This window comes from Melospiza melodia, chromosome 8 (genome assembly GCF_035770615.1).
Source record: "Melospiza melodia melodia isolate bMelMel2 chromosome 8, bMelMel2.pri, whole genome shotgun sequence".
Lineage (NCBI taxonomy): Eukaryota > Metazoa > Chordata > Aves > Passeriformes > Passerellidae > Melospiza > Melospiza melodia.
Genome location: NC_086201.1, coordinates 23977800 through 23999849, shown reverse-complemented (window position 1 = coordinate 23999849; position 22050 = coordinate 23977800). Strand labels below are relative to the sequence as shown.

General features: G+C 36.3%; 1 protein-coding gene across 6 annotated transcripts in view; it reads left to right on the top strand.

The window, feature by feature from the left end:
• Window positions 1-22050, top strand: part of PDE1A (phosphodiesterase 1A) — a 188492-nt gene that overhangs the window by 121277 nt on the left and 45165 nt on the right. For all 6 annotated transcript variants that reach the window (XM_063162266.1, XM_063162265.1, XM_063162264.1 and 3 more), the window contains one exon: window positions 13173-13286. In XM_063162266.1, the coding sequence (XP_063018336.1) occupies window positions 13173-13286 (114 nt within the window). The remainder of the gene's footprint in view (window positions 1-13172; window positions 13287-22050) is intronic.

Sequence of the window (22050 nt, the reverse complement as noted above, 5' to 3'; positions counted from 1 at the left end):
AAAAACATTACAGACAATACTAAAAGTCCTTTGATCTCTAAACAGTTATGCCATGGACTATATGTTTTTCTTTGGGTGCTCCTATGCCTGCTTTTTTGTCACTGTTAGTTGTTCCTGCATATATCACTTTAATTGAATGTTTCTGGGCCTTTAGCAAATTTCTTCATAAAAAAACATTTTTGGTAGTGTAGTTACTGTATGAAATGCCAATGTCTATACTTTGTCATGTTCCTGTTTCCTTCATGTTCCTTGGGTTTTTATTTTAGAGGGTCTCTTTTACATGATTTTTTGTATGCTCTCAGTTAATTAATCAGGCATTTCAACACAGCTCTCCTAGAAAGGATGCAAATACATGTTTTAACAGCTTTTGCATCTGCCTCAGATCTTAAAAAGATAGATTTAGATCTCTCCATTGTTTGATCCCACAGCGCCATGGGGAGTGCACTTTTTCTACTTCAATTTATATGTAATGTATTTTTATGTGGGAATACTTCTAATAAGTTTTTGGCTATGAAGTTTTTAATAAGCTGGAGCAAAGTTTTCAGCTGTATATTAACCTTTCATTTGAGTGTTTTACTATATCTTTGGTTTTCTGTACTTTTTTTAGGTGTATCCTCTCAATGTTAAGTTGAGAGGGTTTTTTTCCCTTCCTTTGTGCGTATCACTGCAAAAGATGGAAACCCTTGTTTACCGTTGACACTGAAATCTCTCACACATTTTTCAGAATCATGTCCTTGAATCTTTAAATCCATTTAAAAACCACAGAGTCCACAGAAATGAGTGTTGTATAACTGAATCCCTAGTTATCAGTTGTGAAATATGCCATTAAGGAAACCTCAAACCCCACAGAAATGATGAGCTGAGATATATATAAAATGGCTTAGAAGGCTCACTTGCTGGTAGGGTCAAATACAGGGAATATTCTGAGCACTGCAGAGGAGATGGCCAGGCCCTGGCCTGCGGGTCCAAGCCAAACAAGCACAGCAGCCACTGCCATTTGCTGACCTAGGAAAGTGTGGTGACTGACCAAAACCATGATATCCATCTGATTCATCATCAGCATTGTCACATTGTCTTTCCAGAGTGAAATTGCAGAGAGGCTGTAAATTCTCTCACTAGCCCTGAGCTCTTACTTTTGAGCTGTGCTCGGCTAAGGCATAGCTGTGAGCCCACATTGGCCAGAACTGAGCTGTTCATTAGCCTTGCACTTGGGTCCCTTGCTCCACCATCCATCCAAGAACATCCTGCATTGCATATTCATGGCATCATGTAGGTATCTGCAGGTGAAACCAATGTGTTGGTAGGAGACTACTGAACAAGGCACTTTCTCATTTGCATTAATTTTAGGAAATTTAACTGCTGCAGACTTTGCTGTACTCTTTCTCTCTGGTCTTTCTTCAAGCATTCCCTTGTGATCAATGCCTGGACTGTTTGCTGCTGTATGCAAACTAGCCTATTCTCCTCGAAACAGGCTTACTTCTCTGAGTATTTTAGATTGAAGTGAATAGCTTGATTTCAAAACTGAGAATTCCAATCAAAAATATGCTGCAGTAAATGATCTGAAAAGTAATGGAAAACAAAACAATGTATTGTTTGAGAATATGACAGGCAAAATGTAGTTACACTTTCTAAGAAACTGTTTTATTACCTATTTCACTTTTGTACACACAGACTTCTTCCTTAGTAAGTGTGTAAACAAACCTTATAATATTGAGTCAAGAACTGACTAGTTTTCTATTTTAAAATTAAACTATAACTATTAACTTGAAAGGAATGGCAATGCTTTGTAGAGAACTGAAGGATAGTGATTCATTCAGTAGAGTTATGAAAAATGAAGCAAAATTTGGGAATGTTGTTATTCATGACAGTGAGTTGAACCTTTCAGGTTAGATTTCACACCCATAGAGAAGAACATTTAGGGATGTTGTACTGTCATCACTTTGAAAAAGTCACATTTTAATTTCTGCATTCTCAAAAGAGACAGACATTAAGGATAGAAGGTGGGCTCATTAGAAGGTGGGTTTGAAATTTTCTTATCAACAAATTCTTGCTAGACTCCCAGTAATTTTCCAGCTGAAAGCTCTTTCTGGTAAACAGAACATTTTCAAGCCATTTCACAAGTAATTAAACATAGCTGGATGTATTAATTCTGTGGTTAATTTTGAGACCAGTTTAGGACTTCTTTTAGAAACTAATGGGGCAGTGTATCATTTAGCAACTAAGATGGTCAGTATTGTTTACATCATGAGTATTCTATGATCAGTTTGAGAACAAGGTTCTAAATTTTCAATTGAATCTGGTTATAATATGTGTAAAGTGTATATGAAAGGGCAAATTTAAGTTGTCTAGGTATGCTAGATTTTCTCATTTTAAACAAAACAAGAAAAATAATGCTTTTGCTGTTAGGTTCTGGACTACACCTTCTGAGGGATGCTGTATTTCAAACCTGGGACATCAACTGGAAACTATGAAAATATGTCAATAGGTCGATAATCAGGTTGGTTTAAAAGCATATCAGGAAAGACAACATGATTTGCATGTGAGGTTAGTACATCTTATTGCAGCAGAGGAGTTAAAGGGCTTTGTGGGGTGTGTATGAACACAATCTCATCCAAGTCCTGAGCACAGTATGGAAAACAAAGGCAGTTCTGGTAAGGATAGCTGCCTGTCTCTTCTTGGAGTCCTCTAGATTAGAGTCATGTAGGAGAAACTCTTACATGTTGTGTGATTTAAGGCAAAAAAATAACAAGAACTAAGGGATGGCCTCTAATCCAATCTGCCTTCCAGGCCTACAAACCTGAACCCTTTATACTGAAGTGCAAGGCACTCTGCAGGCTGAGGAGAATGGCAGCTGTACACCAGCAGTGGCTACAAATGATATTTTATATGGTTTGATACACTTCCTGTCACAACTGTGTCCAGAACAAAAAAACAGTGTGCATACAGACCATACATACTGTCCCCTTGATAATGGATTAAGTGTGATATTCTTCAGGAACTGCTTTTTAGGAAATATTTTTTTCTGATGAAGTCCGGGGTCTTTTATCTGATTAAGGCAACTAATCCTGAAGTATTCAAAGATGGAGCTATTCAAGAACAGTGAATTTCGGTTTCTTATCTTCCCCTGATTCAAATTTAGTATCCCATGTACAAATCCTAAATCAGGGTCTCATGTGTAAAGAAGAATGGCCATGTTACATTTCATCCTATTTATGAGCATTCTTACAAAATGTAGGAAAAAGGTTCACCCCCTTGATTCTTTCCTCTTTAAAACACTTATATTGCTCTGAAGTGTTTAAACTAATCTGATGTTCTACTTCTCATTACCAAGACCTGCTTTGAAGTACTTTATTTGGCAATTCTTCAGCAGAACATTTATTTTTAACAATTCCAAATGCCAGAAGTTAGTTTCACACATAACATAGAGTGCTGAATTCTAGCATCTCCTATTTTTCCCCTACATTTTAATTGCAGTATTGAAGTTTTAAATAAAAACCCTATTCATATTTTTACATTGCCATATACATTACATGTACTTTATTCTTTCTTCAGAACCACTGAGATGGTAATGATTTTACAGCAAAATTGTACTGTAATTACTACAGCTGTTGTGCTAAAGCATTTATGTCTTGCTCTGTCTTTTGAATGAAAAATTCTTTTAGTGAAAATAGATTTGTTGAAGCTGTTAATTATTAAGTAGAAAAGACAATTAAGGTGGTGATATTTTTCTACAATAGTTTAGGCAGACTAAGATAACTCTTAAATGATTTCATGCAATAGTCTGTAATAGTTCATAATGCAAATATTTGCGACTTCTATATTTTACAATTTTACTCCAGAAATACAGGTCTGTACTTGGTTCCTCAGAACCCATGACACAAATTAAAAATAAAATTCAAGATAAATTGGCTCTGTCATCCCATCTGGAAGGTGTGATGATATATTAAAAGTAAAACTTTTGTACTTTAGTACTTCAAGTATTTAAGTTTAGTTATAAGTAGAAAAGGAGGACTTCCAAGTCCACTGAAAAGTGAGAGCTTGGATCAAAGTAGGATTGTCTTGGTGATTATGTTGCTCTGTTAGTATGGCAGAACCAGCTACCCTGGTTCACCTGATAGCACAGCTGCGCGTGCATGCGACTCCCTCCAATCGTGCAGACAGACTTCAGTAGAACTGATGTGAAGGACCTTGAAGGTAAACTGGATTGTTTTGACAGCATCAGATTGAAGAGATATTGTTACCCATACCTTTGCGCTATCAGATATGGGAGCAGTGGGGCAATTTTTCCCAGAAAAAGGAGTTGGAATGGATCATGCAGCTATGGCTGGGACACGACATCTGACCTTTGCTTAGACCAAGTATGAGGGACTGCCATTTCAAAAAACTCTTCTTCTCTACTGCATTTTTATAGAGGCCTTTAGGTAACCTCTGTTCACTTGATATATTATCAGCTGTCAGCTCTGTGTGTGTTGAGAGACATGCAAGTTGGCAAGAAACAGCTGGACCAGGCACTTGGTGCTATGGTTTAGTTGGCAGTGTGGTGTTGGGCCAAAGGTTGAGCTTGATGACCTTGGAGGTCTTTTCCAGCCTTAGTGATTCTGTGGTTCTATTGCATACTGGGCAACAAAATACTTCATGCTCTGTCCAAAGAAGTCAGCAGGTCAGAAACAAATATAAAGTACTTTATAAAGAGGTGCAGAGTCCCCATATTACTTACTAGGATAAAGGTTTCACAGTTGCAGGTTTTTGATGTCTCAAAAAATCTGTAACTATTAAGCAACAAATTTAAGAGTTACCAGAAGTGTTATCTGTTAGGATTTAGCCACATTTATAAAATTGACCTGTGGTTTGCAGCAAGGATATTCTGTCCTGGCTCTAATTTCTTTCTCAGGAAAATGAAGATGTTAATTATATACAGATTATATAGTATTTACTGTAGTTTGATTCCACATAGAAATCATAGAACAAGCTGTCATTATTTTCATGTTTCTGTATTATTTGCTCATATGTTATTTTATCAAGTAGAGGAAAGGATACTTGTGCTGTCATAGTTGAAGATTCTTTGATCATGGCTGAAGATTCTTTAATCATTGGACAATGACATTATTTTACTGCTGAACACTTACGAATCTTGTCTCCTTAATGGCTGCAGAAATTGCATCAAAAAGGCTTTCAAAAGCAATGACAGCAATATATTTTCTAAGTATTAGCATACAAAATATTTTCAGTACAAAGTTACCAGTTCTGTTTAATACAGTTTTAAATCAAAGAGCTTCAGTTGGCTTTTTATATGGTAGCTTGTTATCAAATTTTTAGAAGGGCTTTTTTACTTCTTTGCATGCCCTTTTCAAAGGACGAGTATCAACATTTATCAACCCACATTTTCTGGTCCCATGGTCTGAAGGAGATAATCTGCCTTTTAGCAGCTTTGATCACTCTGCTCAAAGCTGCTGTCTGCAGGAAAAATAAAGCTTTTTAAAGCACTATTGGAAATAAGGGCTTTGTGCCTTTTCTATGTGCTTATCATATTAGCTCCAACAAGTTAAACATACCAAAGGTTGGCCATCATCTTCAAGCATGATTTTTTGATAGATGATGAGTTTGCATTTGATTTCCCAACTTGTTAGTGAATTCAGCAAGTACATGATGAAGATATTGAGACATCTTGTAGTATTTGGCAACTTCAAGATGAAATAGCTTTGGCTAGGACCGTATATAATGTATAGAGAATTCAGGAAAACCTTGTGGATTTAATTTCAATCTACAGACAAAACATAAATATTCAGCAAAAGCCATTAGAAGAATAATTTGAAATTTCCAAATCACTTCTGTGTATTTTGATTGTCTTTGATTTCATGGATTGATCGTGAAATAGAAATGTCAGATAATGGAAATAGTAATTGAGACAATAGAAAGAGTTAAAGTGTTTAGGGTAAGGAGACTAGTTGATTACTTGTTGGATCTAACAAAAGACTGAGAAAATGCCCAAATGTTTGTACATACTAAGTAATTTGAATTTGAAGATTTTTGATTAAGCTTCAACCCAGAAAGGAATTGAATAGCAGAATCAAATAAGTATTAATGATGGTTCTTTAGCAGAAGTGAGAGAAAAATTTGAAAGACATTTAAAGCTTGGCTAAGTTCATTCTGTAGCTTGCGTGTGCACAAAGGATGGTCAGAGAAATTCAAATGTGTGAGAATTCGTGATCATGACATATAATGAATCTAACGGTGAAAGTGACTTTTGGGAAAGGATGAGTAACTTGGGGAGGCGTGAGAGACAGCAGGGAAGAGCAGCAGGACCAGGGCCCCAGATGAGCCTCCTCCTCTGGGGTGTCTCTCCGGGGGAGCCAGAGATGATGATGGAGGATGGCGAAAAGCTCCAGCGCTGCAAAAAGCAGACCTTTGGTATCACTGGGGTCAGGACACTGGGGCTTCTCGGGCACTTGGCATTTGTTTTATTAGGTTTGTTGAGAATTATGCAAAAGTTAAAAAATGCCTTGAATTGGTTTATGGTTTCAGGTGGAAAACCTGTGGAGTTTCCATGGTGTTCTGTGATTTCAGCTGGGTGCTAAAGCAAATGTAGGAATTTTGACTAAATGTTTTAAAAAATGTTACTAAATGAGACACAAAGGATAATATTTATGTCCTATTAGAGTGGTAAATATTATATTTATAGGATAAGGTTAAACAAATTGAAGCCTAATAGAGAATGCCTGTTGGAGGGAAAACCATTTCATCTTGCATAAAAATAATATTTGAACAACCAAGTCAATTAGATCATCATGAAAAAGCAGAGTATCATCATTAAGAAAATGTAAAATTCACTGTTGCTACATAGCTGCACAACTTCTATTTCAATTCTTCAATATGGGATTGAAGTTTTGGTATGTTAAAATGTTGTCTGAATTACCAGCATGATCAATATTTATTTTCTAATGACTGAATCATAATTACAGATCAGCGTGTACCACTTAAATGCTTAAAATAATCATGAAATACATGTGATTCATGAAACCCTTAGCAACCACAAGACTTCCTGTGCATAAGCTCAGACACAGCAGTGGCTGAGAATTAAGTTCATAAGACACATTTGCAGCAGTGAAAACACTTTTTTGTATTTCTCCACTGAGGGGTTTATTGAGAGCCCCTCTAATCAGAAGACCTATTAGGTAACTGCATTTGGAGCTGCATTTTTTATGATTTCAAGGAAGTGAAACACAAGGTCTGTGTCAAGAGCTGCCAGTTCTAACCCTTAGTCCCTATTGATATGCTGGCCTTGCCTTGCTGGGCAAAATATTTCAATATCAGCTTTTGTTTCCCTGACATTAAGTAAAATACCTTTACTTCAAGGTTAGCCATCTTGAAGTTGTGATAACTGGCCACTTTGTGACTGGGTAGGAGCAGGGAAACAGGAGTGGCAACCCAAAGGGGTCACTCCTGAATCTTTGCTACCATATTGTGTATATTTCTTCAGCATCTCTCATCTATTTGAATTTGTTGGATGGAATGGTGTATTTATACAAAGATTTATTTTATACATGCATGTTCTTAATAGAAAGATGTAAAATTCCAATTATACCAATTCACATAAAAATAACTGGAACTTGGGCAATTCATATAGGGATTTGGAATTGTTGGATATTGACCCTTTTTAAGAGCATTCATGTTTGAGCGAGGATGTAATTTCTGCCTTGGAAAGCTGAGGAACTCCTGAGCGAGTGATGCTTTCTACAGGTGAAAATTATTCAACAGATTCTTACAAGAATCACTATAGGCAGTAGAACTGGTTTGTGGTTTAATTACAGATAACTTTAGAGGAAAATGTTCCCCTTCTCCAAAGTTTTGAAAAACTAATGGTGTTTAACTGTCCATATTGTCAGGATATTGTTACCCTCCTCTTCTTTAGTTTTAATTTCACATTACACATCAATCCAGTTTTACTTTGTGATGTTCATTTAGAGGGTCAAATGGCTTTTATAATAAAGTTGACAATAACCCACCTGATTTTATTGTTCAATATTAAATAGCCCAAACAGAACATGAAACACTTGTTTACAGAAAAATATATCTTTTTTCTGTCCTTAGACTTTTTCACACATTGTCACAATTGTCACAGCTAGGCTTTTCTCAATTAGTTCATGGGAAGATAATGATTTACATCTTGGAGTTGATCTAAACAACACAGATAATTGTTTTTACAGCACTGTGAATATGAACATCAATAATAATTTCTCTTTATTTGACAATAAAGTGTCTATTATTTTAAAGAATTACCAGTGTGTTCATTGCCCATCTTCAACAGTGACTTTCACTAATTTCAAAATGTAGAAGGAAGCAAGGTTAGTTTATAGTTTATTTTTTACAGTTTATTTCACTTCCCTTTTAACAGGATCTGTAGCAAAAGCCAGCTTTTTTTTTTTTTGTTCAAAGTTTCCAAAACAGTTTTAAGTGAAGTCCAGATGTGTAAGCTAGAAAGCTGTTTTTCTGCAATGGTCAGTGGTGGGGAGACTTACGAGGAAAATAAAGGTGGTTTAGGGAAAGCAGGCAGAGGGTCTTTCTCTCAGGTTCAGAAGTTAACTTCAGGCTCAATTTTCCTCTTCTAGTTCTTTAAGACTCTTAAGCTGGGCCTTTAACACTGATTTATTCTCAGTGATTGCTAGTAATTTATTTTATCTTGGAAATAAAAGTGGCAGTTTAATCTGAAATTGAAATTGTCCAACTTGTCTGCCTCTCTACTTTAAAATACCCCTTCTTAAGTAATGCCATCATTGCACCTTTCCTTGTTAGCACTTCAGCCTATGTTTAGGATTGTTATTCAGTATCTCCAAACATACTTCTCTCATTGGACTTTCTCCTTGGTTCCATAGAAAAGAAGACTTTCTCATGAGGACATCGAAAAAAGTCATATTTGATCACCTATTCCTTACCTTTTAAAAATTTTTCTGCTTTTTCCTTTTTTGTAGTAACTGAAAATGTCATAGGAAGCTTTTTGAAATAACATGATAACATCACAAAACTATCCTCGATTAATTTGGTATAACCCCAGAAAGTTACAGTAGATTTAAAAAAACTTTAGTTCAAACATGGGAGAATTTTAGTGGGGAAATTGGAAGCAAGTGAGTTGTGGTTTTGATATTTTTAATCAAGAAATGCTTCTTCGTCTCCCAGTAAAATCCTTGCTTGCTCTGGTTCTGCTGGGTGGGCCTCAGGGGTTTTTGCCCACAGCAGGACAGTGGCATCAGCTGCACAGAGAGGTGAGGGCTGGGGACACACAGGCCCCAGCAACATCACAGCCCCATTATTGAAGAGAGATGGGAGCAGAGTGCATTTGGATTGTCCACAAGAGCATTTAATCCCACAGCACTGTTAATGATGTTTACCCAAGATGACAGAAGATGGTTCTCCACCCACTGCTTTTATTAATTGCAGATGTCTCTTTTCTCCCTTACAAACTGGGGCTGTTGTTTTTTATAATGCAGTTTTCAGGTGCCCTCAGATGCATAATCTTTTTTTCATGTTTTTTTATCACATTAGTTCTGTGTACAATTTTCTTTGCATCTTAAACCAGCTCAAATAGTCCTTTTTTCTCTTTCACAAAATAGCTCCTCCGGTTTTTTCTCTTTGCTGTCTATTATTTCTTAGTAGCACTGTTCACAGGCTGGGTGTGAACACAATTACTTCCAGTTTTAAGTAACACTTCAGGTTTTCAAATAGTATTTCTAATGTTCATTTTCAATTTATGACAATGAAAAGAAAACAAACAAATAAAAATCCTCCCAATACAGCTGAAGAAATAATTATTTTTAATTACCTTTCCTTGTCCTTTTCACAAGTTTCTTTGTCTTGTTGAATGGTGGACTACAGGTGTGTTAATTCTTGTTACTTAGTCTTATAAATTGATGTTTATTCTTTGCTAAATTATTAGTTTCATTATTAAAATGTCAGCTCCTAAGCTCTGTGGCTATTCACTTTAATGCAGAAGATATTGAGTGTGCTCAGACTGTTCATATACTGCTATAACCCACTTAATTATGCTGTTGAAAGTCAGTTTTTCTAACTTCTGGGGTAGCCTTCATTAGTGTCACACGAGAAGTGTCTTATCAGTGACAAAATGGAAGGATTTTATTGCTGTGTCCAGCTTCCTAGTGGGAAGCTGTACCATAGGCAGAGGCAGTTTTTTCTTGGAACTGCGCAGCAAAGTTTGGGCACGCAGGTTGCCACAAAGGACACTCCAGTTAGATGTTGTGAAAACATGATGCACCATGAGGCTGATTGACCATTTAAACCGTTTTTTTCCAAGAGTTTTTGAAATCTCCATGCATTCAAAGCTTGAACACAAATACTGTGAGTAATTTTATCTAACTTTGAAGTTATACCTATCTTTGAGGTTAGCCCTGTCTTGAGCAAGAGCTTGTACCTGGTAGAGGTCCCTTTAACCAAATTATCCCTTGATACTATGATAGATCTGCACTGGGAGAGCTAAGGACTCCTGAGGACATCTTCACAAAGAATGATGCATGAGAAAAGGTCACTTGTGTCCTTCTGTGAATCTGCAATATCTTCAGAATCACTTCAGATTTGCCTGAGCAGTGTTTCCAAATCATCTGGTCTGTTATTGTGTTCTGCATTCCTCCTGAACATGAGCTATACCCACAGGGCAGGTTAGCTCTGTTGGCTGTCACCTATGCAGTGAGACATTGCAAGATCATTGTGCCTTAAAGGCTCCCCCAGGGACTCATTTACATCTACAAGCATAAAAATTGTTCCAAATACCTGTCATCTGATCTATTGCCTCAGATAATGAGGAACCACAGGAAATGGTAGGATTTGAAGCTGTTTTAAGCTGATGTTGTTCTACCAGAGCCTGGCCCCCTGCCGTGCAGTGTTACAAATTTATTTTTGTGTATTTGAAAACAAGTTTTCAAATTTATTTATGCTCCCACTTTGGAAAGCGTGATTTGGAGATGTGCTCAGTCAAATATGGAGGGAGCAGTGGAAGTGCCAGAAACACCCTACAGCTATTTGCAAGCAGTGGCGCTGATGCTGCCAGCCCCACCTGGGCATTTTGGCACTGGTGCTTAGTGTGTGTTTGTGTGCAGTAGCGAGGAGCACACACCCCAGGAGATACCTGTGTTGGGTTCTGGGAGCTGTCTGTGAATAACCTTCTGCAGCTACAGGTTCCTCTGAAGTGGAAGAAGTTATGTACTGGAAATGTCTCCCATGCATATGATTATTTCTGTGTAGGAGATGAGCTCCCAGAGTATTTCATCTGCCCACTTCATTTCTCCGAGAAAATTTCTTAACGCTACGTTTTCCATTCCACTGATATGCAATGCACTGTGTAAAATACCAAGTAAATATGGTTGCTAAGAGCCTTATTTATTGCATGTGCTAGGCTAATTTGAATTGAATTAAGGCTTTAGAGAACTGAGGAGGTTGGTCTTAAAACCCCGTTTGCTAAAATTACCTTTACACGCTGGAACGTAACTGTACTTAGGCCAAATAAATATGTAGAAAAACATGAAAATGATTTTATGATAGAACAGTATTTCCAAGTCTATGATTTTTTAAAATATCACTTTAATTTTGTTTTTTATGTATTTTAATTAGATCCAATGAAATAATATACGCACACAATGAAAATAATTTATAGTATATATATATGAAATATATTATTATCATAGAATCAGAGTAAGGTGAGTTGGAAGGGACACACAAGGGTTATTGAGTCCAGCTCATGGCCCTGCACAGGACATCCCCAAGTCACACCATGTGCATGAGTGTGTTGATCAAACACATCTTGAACTCTGCCAGTCTTGGTGCTGGGACTATTTCCCTGGGCAGCCCATTCCAGTGCCCAAACACTCTTTGGTTTAAGAATCTTTATCTGATATCCAACCTAAACCTCCCCTGACACAACTTCAGGCCATTCCCTTGGGTCCTGTCCCTGTCAGCACAGAAGAGATCAGTGTCTTCCCCTCCTCTTTCCCTCATGGGGAAGTTGTGACTGCAGTGAGGTGTCCCCTCAGTCTTCTCTTCATATAATATTTGCATATTTTATGTATGCTGGTGTATGTCACAAATATGATCTTTTCCTGAAAGTAGTTGTCTTAATGCTGAATCAATTTCATTGCACTTTTTTATCTAAATGGTCATTTCACAATTTTTCCTGCATGTAAAGAGGATTATTTACTGGAAGTTATGTAACAGTAGATATATCCTTAGTTACAGAAATCTTTATCTTACTTGTTACAAAACCGTAGATTATTTCTACTCAGAGATAGGGCTCAGGAAGAAGAAAAATACCTATACTTTAAGCATCCATTTAGTCACACCTCTAAGGTTTTAATTTCACTCTAGTGCTTTATCTACTCTGCATGGTTAAATTGAGCAGTGTCAGAAGTGTTCTTGTCAGCAGTTTAGGAAAAATCTAGTATTCAAGGAGTGTGTCTGTGGAAGTGCATTGCTGCAGAGACATGAGTTGGTGCATTACAAAATCCCCTTTGGGCGTATCCATATTTGTACTGTAAAACAAAGTCTTCAAAACTAAAAGTTTAAAGCACACTTGGGAATATTTGGATTTTTCTACTGCCATGGGCTCTGCCTTTCCTCTGGTATAATGAAGAATTTTTTATAAGCACAGACACAACAGACTTCCATATTATCTCACACTAATAAGAGAATAAATTCTGCAGCAAAAACATACTGGAGGCCTAAATAAAAACTAAAGACATTTAAGTGAAGAAAAATCAGTATACCATGGTTATAAAAATATAATTAACCACCTAAGCATGGAAAAATTATAGTGAGACAACACGCTAATTTAATTTTTATTTATTTTTTTAAAATTAGAGACTGAGGCATAATAGTAATGTCACAAATGAATAGGAAATTGCTTTGATGATGGTTAAAATGTCCTCTCTGACTTTCTGGAATGTGTAAGCCATTTTTTAGTACACCTTATGAATTTAGCGAGCTATAAAAATATTAAACCAGTCAGTGTTAAGTGCATTCTAAAGCAAGATTTCCTTAAACCAAGACAAGAGATGGAGTGATAGCCCTTGGCTCTACATTGTTTTGTTGGTTCCAATGTTTCAATTAGAAAATGAAGTCACTAAATTTGATAGAATTATCATACTGATGTTTTTATTTTATTTTTTTTCCTACAGATTAAGATGCTTGGTAAAGCAGCTGGAGAAGGGTGACATTAATGTGGTGGACTTAAAAAAGAATATTGAATATGCGGCGTCTGTGCTGGAGGCAGTTTATATTGATGAAACCAGGTAAGTCTGGGGGGAAAACAAAATGAAAGAATGTTGCAAATTGTATTTTAGAACTTTGGTCTTTGCATGCAATTGTCACTGACATGAGCTGAAGGTCTGTGCACATCAGAAGAAGCGTATGTAGCTCTTGGGTCGTTTATGACAAAGTTAAAGCAAGTGAGATTCCAAAGGTCAGATGTAACTCTTGTCTGGAAAGAAATGCTCACAGAAATGAGTCAGAATAGCTGGTCAGTAAATACACAAATGAATGAAAAGCTGTGATTTATTTTATTACGTTTGATGCTTAGTTTCTGTTTATTGTTGGCAGTATTACTGACAATCACGTGGGTTAATTCCAAGTAAAATAGAAGTTCTAAGTATTTGGTTAAATGAAAGAGTTTTAAGATATGGACTGTATTGAAATTAGCTGGCTAACTCACTGGTTTTATTTCTGCATGCTGGCCTTTCTAAGTTTTTTTTCTAAGCAGAATGGTCTCACAAAGATGTCTGTCCAAACTTCCTTGGTACCACTGGAGTGTGCAGCACATGTCTCAGTTCTACATTTGTGAATTATTTCATGGACCTAGCATTCTCTCTGTGGCATGTGCCTTCCCCTTGCAAATCTGCATAGATGATACAGAGCTTGAAGTCCTTCTTCAGAGATAAAGCACTGGTTATTCCTCCATACACCTCCCAAACACTGGGATTAAATGGGTGTAGTATTCATGCTCTGTCTGAGCAGTAGTGCCAGGACCAGGAAAATAAATTGAGATTTACTTAGTTTCTAAACTGAGGCAGCTTCTGTGCAGATGAACAGTAGTGTCACAATGAGGAATCCAGTCTTTCTGCCTCTGTGTGGGAATATCAAGACAAATAGCAGGCATTTCATGCTCAGAGAAAACAGCTACCACTGAATATACATAGGCTCTGGCAGCAACAGGTGCATTGCTTTTGCCGTAAGAAAATCTTTAAATTAGCTAATTTGCCCTCATAGAACTTGACAGCAAGATTATTAAAATACCCTGAAGAAAACAAACACATGTAATTTTATAGTGATTGGAAAGATTTTCATAATCCGCTGATTATTTTCTTAATTCTAGGACCACAATGTCCTCGTAATGGTGACTGTTTTCAAAAATGCTAGTTCAGTGTATGAATAAAGTTTTTCTCTTCTGGAGCTCACTGCACAACGATGTCTAATCATATTTATTTATTGCATCCAGTATTTTACAGAATATTCTGATTTTTCAATGTACTAAGTCAGGATACACTTGAGACAGGTATCTTATTTTGCTCTTATTTGTTGAATACCTGTGTTCACCAAAGAAACTTGAGAGTTTGTGGACCTACCAAATTTTGGTAGCATTACTCATATAGATATGCATTAAGCATACATTTTATGTATATCTTTCTGTACCTATATCTGTATTTATGAAGTATATATTTAGAAATATAAATCTAATTCTGCTCTAAATAATAGTTAAAAGTGACACTATAATGAAACCTACTTTTTACTTTTATTCTTTAATTTTAGTGGTTTGTACTTCACTGTTTTACCTCTGTATTGTACCTTTTGGTTTACAGTATTTGATTTTGGTTTTGATTTCTCTTCCTTGGACTAATGCAGTCTCCATGAAATTCAGAATCAGTATGATGGGTTTTTTTAACCTGGTGGTTTTTGTGTTAATTTTATCCTGGAAATGTAGACTGACCCTCCATATCTTAGTTGGACATGGGTTAAGTATGGGTCTATTTTAAATTTTGACACTTCCCCATTAAAAACAATTGTAAATGGTCATCTGTAAAATTTATAATTTACTGACAATTGCAAATAGTAAATTTATTGTGAGGCTGGAAAACACCATAGTTGTGACTGGTACTTTCATAGTACCAATCTTTTCCATGGCAAGCTGCAAAGATAATTATGTTTTAAATAGCGTGGCCATTATTCTGTAACCTAAGTCACTCAAAAATGTAAGCACTCAAAAAGGGTCTCTTGAGTTCCTGGGAAGCCAATCCTTAAGGAACAAAGCAGTGTATGTGTCACTGAGTCAAATGGAGTTAGCTGAGTTACCTTGTGGGGTTGCATTTTGTCCTTGTTCCCACCAAAGAATACAGGTTCTTTGTCTTGCACAGAGCTACTTCTGTGGGAGTCTGGAACTGAGTTAATTGCACTCATTAGTAGATTAGAAATAATAGTTTAGATCATAAGCAAAAGGGCCTGTTCCTGCTGAGCCTGAACATGCAATTTTATACATCACAAAATTCAAATAACTTCAGTAAGTGTCTTATATATGAATTTCTGTTCAGTGTCAGCAATGTCTCATGTGAAAATACCCATGCTGTTTTAAGACCAGTATTGATCCCTGGATTTTGTCTTGATGAATTTACTGACCCATTGCTGAAGCGTCCAAGCAGAGGAAGACCTCAGCTTCAACCAGCAATCTAAAATTGCATCCTGTTTGTGGTGTTCTCTTCTTCCCCACTTTTTTGGGCAACAGACCTCAATATCAGCTGAGGGAAAGGTCATTTAAATATCTTTGTAGACAGGAATAGCAACCTCTACAGATTAAGAATAGTATTAAACAGAGAGTTTGTTACTTGAATCCTCTTATTTCATCTTTCTGTTCTGATATATATGCTATGAAACAGGATGATAAAATGCTCCTGACAGTGGTCCCCCACCTATTGCTGAAGGACCTTCTGCAATTCTTCACAGGCACAGAGAAGAAAACAGCAAAAGGAAAAGTCAAAGTGAAGGTCAATAAAGAGGTCCAAGTATGACATATCTCACAGAACTTGGTCAGTAATGGGGCCAAGGATCAAGGAAGAGCCTTCTATGTTCCACAGCTCCAGGAAACCACCCCTACTTAAAAAATGAATCTCTGGCATTATTCTGGCAAAAACACTTTTCTCCTTATAAGAGTGAGGGTTTTATCAGTGAGCAGTTCCAATTTCTTTCAGTAGAAGATACCCATTTCCCCCCCATATATCGTTACTTCATTTGAATTTCTTGAAAAACCTGTATCATATTATAAAGTTGTGTGTGAACATGGAAGAGCATTCAAACATGTACATTGATGACATATTGAATCTTTATTTAAAGTGCAACAATCAGGTTCAAATAGCTGTAGAATTCACACCATTTAGCAGAGGATGAAACATTTTTTCAGGTCCCCTGACTGTCCCTTTTTCTATTCCTTTGTTTCTTTACACTATAGCCATTTATTTGAGCATTTTTGTAATATTTGCCAATACTCATTTCCATTCTTGAGCTTTCTAAAGCTCTGTGGATTTGGGTTAGGGCAAAAGCAGCGAAACAATGCAACAGATTTTATTTAAGAAGTTCTGAGAGTAGACTTCTTAGAAACAGGGATAGGCACTAGGGATAACCTTCCAAAATGAGGAAAAATTGGTTTGGGGCAGTGACTGTCGATATCTCTATAAAAGGTTCTGAGCTGATGGCAAGTTGGAAAGCCCAGACACCAGGCCAGGCATCAAGTAAGTGCTGCTTTCCTATGAGCTCCATTATCTGTGCCCCAAGTCACTCAATTAGCTTGTTTAACAAGCTCCTTTTTGACTGCTGCATCTTTCAGTGCTGCACCAACTTCTTCCTTGAAAGAGATCAAACACTCTGGTAGCTGAAGCTGAGATCCATCATCAGCTGAAAATAACCAGAAGACTCTCACAGTTCCAGCCCCTTAGATTTGCTCTGTGGAAGTTCAAAATTAATAGATATTATAAATAATTCTGACAAATCCTGCAGAATTTTCTCCGTTAGTACCTGCCACTTGGCTCAAGGCAATGGAAGAAGGATATTTAGAGTCAAACAGGAAATAAATACAGCCTGATAATTCAGTCATGACAGATGTTCCATTCCTTGTAAATGCAGCTCTTCATTCATGCTAACTGAAAAGAAAATAAGTCAAATAAAATCTAGATAAGCATTACAAGATGAAAGGGAAAAAATGTATTCCAAAGCTAAATAATAAAAATAGCAAGAATAATAGTAATAATAAGAAAAAATCCGTATTGTGGAGACTACTTTTATGCTGTTCTGTATAAAATCAGAATAGTTTATTCCAATTATGTTTCATTTTTATATGCCTCAGTATGTTAGAAAATAGACTTGATTTCAGGGGCATATTTATCTATGCAGTTGCAGTTCCATACAGGGTTTTTGCTTATTTCAGACTGTATAATGCCCCTTTAATAAGGCTTTAACTACTTGAGAACTTTTGACTTAGAAGAGACTGCATTTCTGTAATGCATGAAGTAGCTCTGTATTATATACTGGCAGGATCTTTTAGCATCTTTGAGTCAACAAGGCATAATAACAAATACAGGTTCATGAAGAAAAAGGTGATGTCATTAAGGGTGACATTGTAGCAATATATATTTGCATGAGAGCTCTGGAAATAATATTTCAATGACACTACAATGGCAGACACAGTTCTTGTACTGTGCCTGAACATTGTATTGTAAGGCTTGAACAGAGCATTGTAAGGCTCTGAGCTAGCAGGAAACTCCCAGCAGGAAACTGTTCCTTGACAATGCAGGACCACTGGCACTCTGTTCTCACCTGATGGAGCTGACTGCGAGTCACAGAGTTTCACTGGCTCTAAGGCTCTGGTTATGGAAGGAATTGTGCCAGTTCAGGCACCAATAGCTATTCAGGGACACCAGCAGAGGTGGTCACACCAGCAAAGTGTCTTTGATGGTGCAAGGTCGAGAAACTTAAATTTTCTTACATCAAAGAGATGTACATATTTTTAAAAACATTTATCCCATATCTCTCAATCTGAAAAGACAGATTAATTTGCTCATTTATACATGAAGGTGAATGTATCATTCACAGAACAGTAAGGCATTCAGTCAATGATGTAATTTCTTTTGAAAGATCCAGAACATATTTATCCTGAAAATTACCTTTTTGAGAAAAATCTATGAATATTAAAGAACATAATCTGCCTAATGCCAAGGACAGAACAGGTGGAATGGGCTACTCTATTTGGTAATTATTTACCAGATGAAAAATACGGTCTGTGATTCCTCTCTCAGCTGGCCTAGCTGGGGAGATATTTGAAGAGGCAATTATTTAAGCATGAAGTTAAATTTTAATCTTGAATATTCAGTCAAGTTTGCTGAGCATGTATTGCTGTCCTCCATTGCCAACCCATGGTTAAATGTACTTTGCCCGAACAACAAAATGTACCATTTGAAGTGAATCATTCAGTTTATCCACTAAGGGAATCTACAATTGATACTTTTGCAAAAGCTGCTATTGAGAAAAAGCTTATTGTGTTGAGATGAATTCAGTACATTCCACCCTTATAAAAGCTTAAAATAAGCCTTTGAAATCTTTTGTACTAAGCTAACGTGGTTTGCTTTTTTGGGGGTTTTTTGTGTTTTTTTCTGGGAGGAAAGCTTACAAGAGCATTCAAGTTGCATAAAAAAAAGCATTTAAAATCACTGAAAATCTATTAAATTCTGACTAAGCTTCTCAGGTCAGTTAGGGTATTTAATAAATGGCCAGCATCCCTTTTCCAAAGTTATTGAATTTTTCTGTTTCAAAGTTTTTGCTGTTAATTTCTAAATCATGCCCTGAATTAGTTCTTGTCCTATAGAATTCCCAGAATACTGTATCAAAGGGAAAGGAAAGGAAAAAGAGAAAAGACAGTGGCTCACGTCTGTAATCTGAAAAATGACATTTTTTAATCATGATTAGCCTGAGCCAAACCTTAAGATTGTTGTTTGCCTTTGGTGTATATCTCTGCATTTCTGAGTAGGTAGCACATATCAACAAGTGAAAATTTCAGTAACAGTGGTTCTTCCTACATTGCTTCTCTTCTGTTGTATTTCCTGCATTTATTCCAAATTATTTTCAGTTTATTTTAATTAATTGGTAATTCTTCATATGTGGACAATACTTCTAAGAATGTGCTAATTTTATGACTACAACATGTTGGTAAAAATCATAATTTCCTTTGGAAAGACCTTTATGTACTAAAAATGCCCCTCATTTGTTTTTGCAGTTTGTTTATCCTTATTGGGAGTCAAGAGAACCTTTTAGTGGATGTAAGTGGAAGTTGTAATGGACTATAGAGGATGGAAATATTGATTGAATATATTGATTCATGCTTATTCAGGAAGATAGGGAGATAATAGAACTAAATAATTGGTAAAAATGTGAACTGACTATTTAGACTGTAAATTCTCCTGCATTCTAGGCATAGGAGAGGACTTTAATTCACTCTTAAGGGCTTGATTAATTCAGTAATTAGAGCAAAGAGCTAGTACCACCTTCTCAACCTCTTCTCTGGAAATCTTCCACTACCTCTGTTAGGCAGCATGACTGATCAACAAAGATGGAATTTTTTTCCCCATAGCCATTATCTAATTTTAATTTTTTTCATTTTCTTTTCTTTCTTCTCCTCCATAGTACATCTGATATATTCCTAAGGGAAAAGAAATACACTTCTGACTAGTGCATTACTATATTTAAAATTCTGATTAAATGAAAAGAGAGCTAGAAATTATCACTACTTGAATTTTGAAAAATTATTCTTGGCAAAAAACACAGTACTGCGACAAGAAGATCAGGTTATTAGTTACTATGACTGCAGTATTAATTGATTGCTAAGCTGAAATGCCAAGGGCCATGTCTTACTTATTCCCACAACTGTCAATGAAAGTTCTACTCATGGAATGAATAGAATTAAATAACCCAAGCCTCCCCCTCTCCTTCCTCGTATTGCATCTACTTAACAGGCTGATGATACATGAGCAAAATAAGTGGATGCAACCCTGAAATCCTGATTATGTGTTGGAAAAAAAAAGTATTTTCTGTGGCACGTTTTAGTAGAGCTCTTTTTGTTGTTTTGTTTTTTAGCATTTTAGGGTATTCCTTTGCTTTATGGAAGAAAAATTAAAATATGTGTCTTGGCATCTATTAGTATAATTATGTAATTCAATTGGGATATTTGAGTTCATGCCTCCTGGTTCAATGAAATTTATCTCAGCAGAGTTTTACTTAAGACTGATTATGGAATAACTATCTAGCTTTAAGTACCCACAATATCTTATCTTCAGGTTGGTTGATTAGGAGCATGAGGCTTTGGGCCTTTTAGTCACTCCATGCCAAATACTTGCTAAGCCAAAGGCTGTAGCCTTCTGTTTGACAGCTATAGCCACATGTCTATTACTTTTCCCATTAATTTTTCCATGAAATTTTTTAACCTATGTGGCAATTTAAACGTTTTGAAATGTCACAAAATTATATTACAGTTTACAATTTATAATTACAAGTTAGGTTGCAAAATCTTGCAAAAAACCCTGTAATATTTCATAGGAAGTTAAGTGTTTGAATGTGTGCCTTTGTTTTGAACCTGTAATTTGATTTTATTTGATCTTCATCTTTCTTTTTTAAAGGCATAAAATGCTTGAATGGGTTTGAGTGAGATGAATGACTAGCCTTGGTTTCCTCTCCTTAAATGTTGTTTCAATTAGGCACCTGAAAGAAACTAATCCTTTTTGAGAAGTTATTAATCTTATGTGATGAGGGATCTATAAGATTTTGTGCTTGCAAATTAATTCTGTGTTGCAGTTGCTTTTCTTGATATTTAAGTTAGAAGCAGATCCACTGAAACTCTCTCTTCCCTGGCAAGTTATTCAGCCATCTCTCATCAGAGAGCAGTGGCCTCATGAAAATGACAGATAAATGAACACTTATTTCAAATACTATCTTCTCTGTTCCATCTTCATGAAATAACTCCTGCTTACTGTCATTTACAGACTGAATAGTTCTCCTACTTTACAGATGAATGGTTAAAGAGATGAGAGAGACTGCAGTGTGTTTTTCTAGTCTTAATTTGTACTCCAGTGGCTCATATCTGCAGAGCTCAGATCCCAAATTTAGATCTGCTTCTCATCATAGCAAACTGATGTAGAAGCCTGCTTCCTGCTGCACAGGTGATGTGGAATATCCTGGCTGCAAGCTCTGAGGTAGCCTAATGCCCATGGCCCTCTAATTGTGGGAATATTTGCATCTCATTTGAATAAAAGTTGCAATAGTTACAAAAATATGTTTTAGGGATTGTAAGGTTTTTTCCTTGTTATACAAAAAACATATCAAATGTTGAATATTCCTCAGAAATATAAATGTACTGATTTCTCCAGGAATATTTAATGACAGTGTTAGACTAGTATGGATTTAAGTGGACTATAACATAGGTTTTAGTGTAGGGTATAAAGCCAACTTGTAGCCTTTGACCTTTGGCCAGTCTCAGCCTTGGTTCAGTTTTGCAAGATAATTTGCTCAAATCCTTTCATCCACACAAGTTCTCCTCTTCCAAATTAAGTTTCTGATTTTTGGCTGTGGTCCCACTGCCAGAAAATTTCATAATCCTTGTTCATTCTGCCCTTCTTTTACTCCATTTTAAGGAGCCTTCCTAGCCTGATAATTCTATGCCTCTGAAAAAATAAGAATTTTTCTACTGTTCTTTCAGTAAACCAAGGAAGGACAAGGAACGCATTTATATTTTTTAAACCTCAGTTGAAGAATCTCAGAAAATATACTGTCAATCAGATGGGCTACTGAAACTGAGCACAAATATGCTATGCTCACAGTTCACCAATAATTAATATGGTTCTTCTGACATGTTTCCTATTACTATGATCCCTCAGATAGGATTAAATTTATGTGGAGATTCTTTTGAACTACACCACACTCAGGCTTTCTTTATTCATCCATGTTTCAGAAACGCAGCACAATAGAAATAGACCT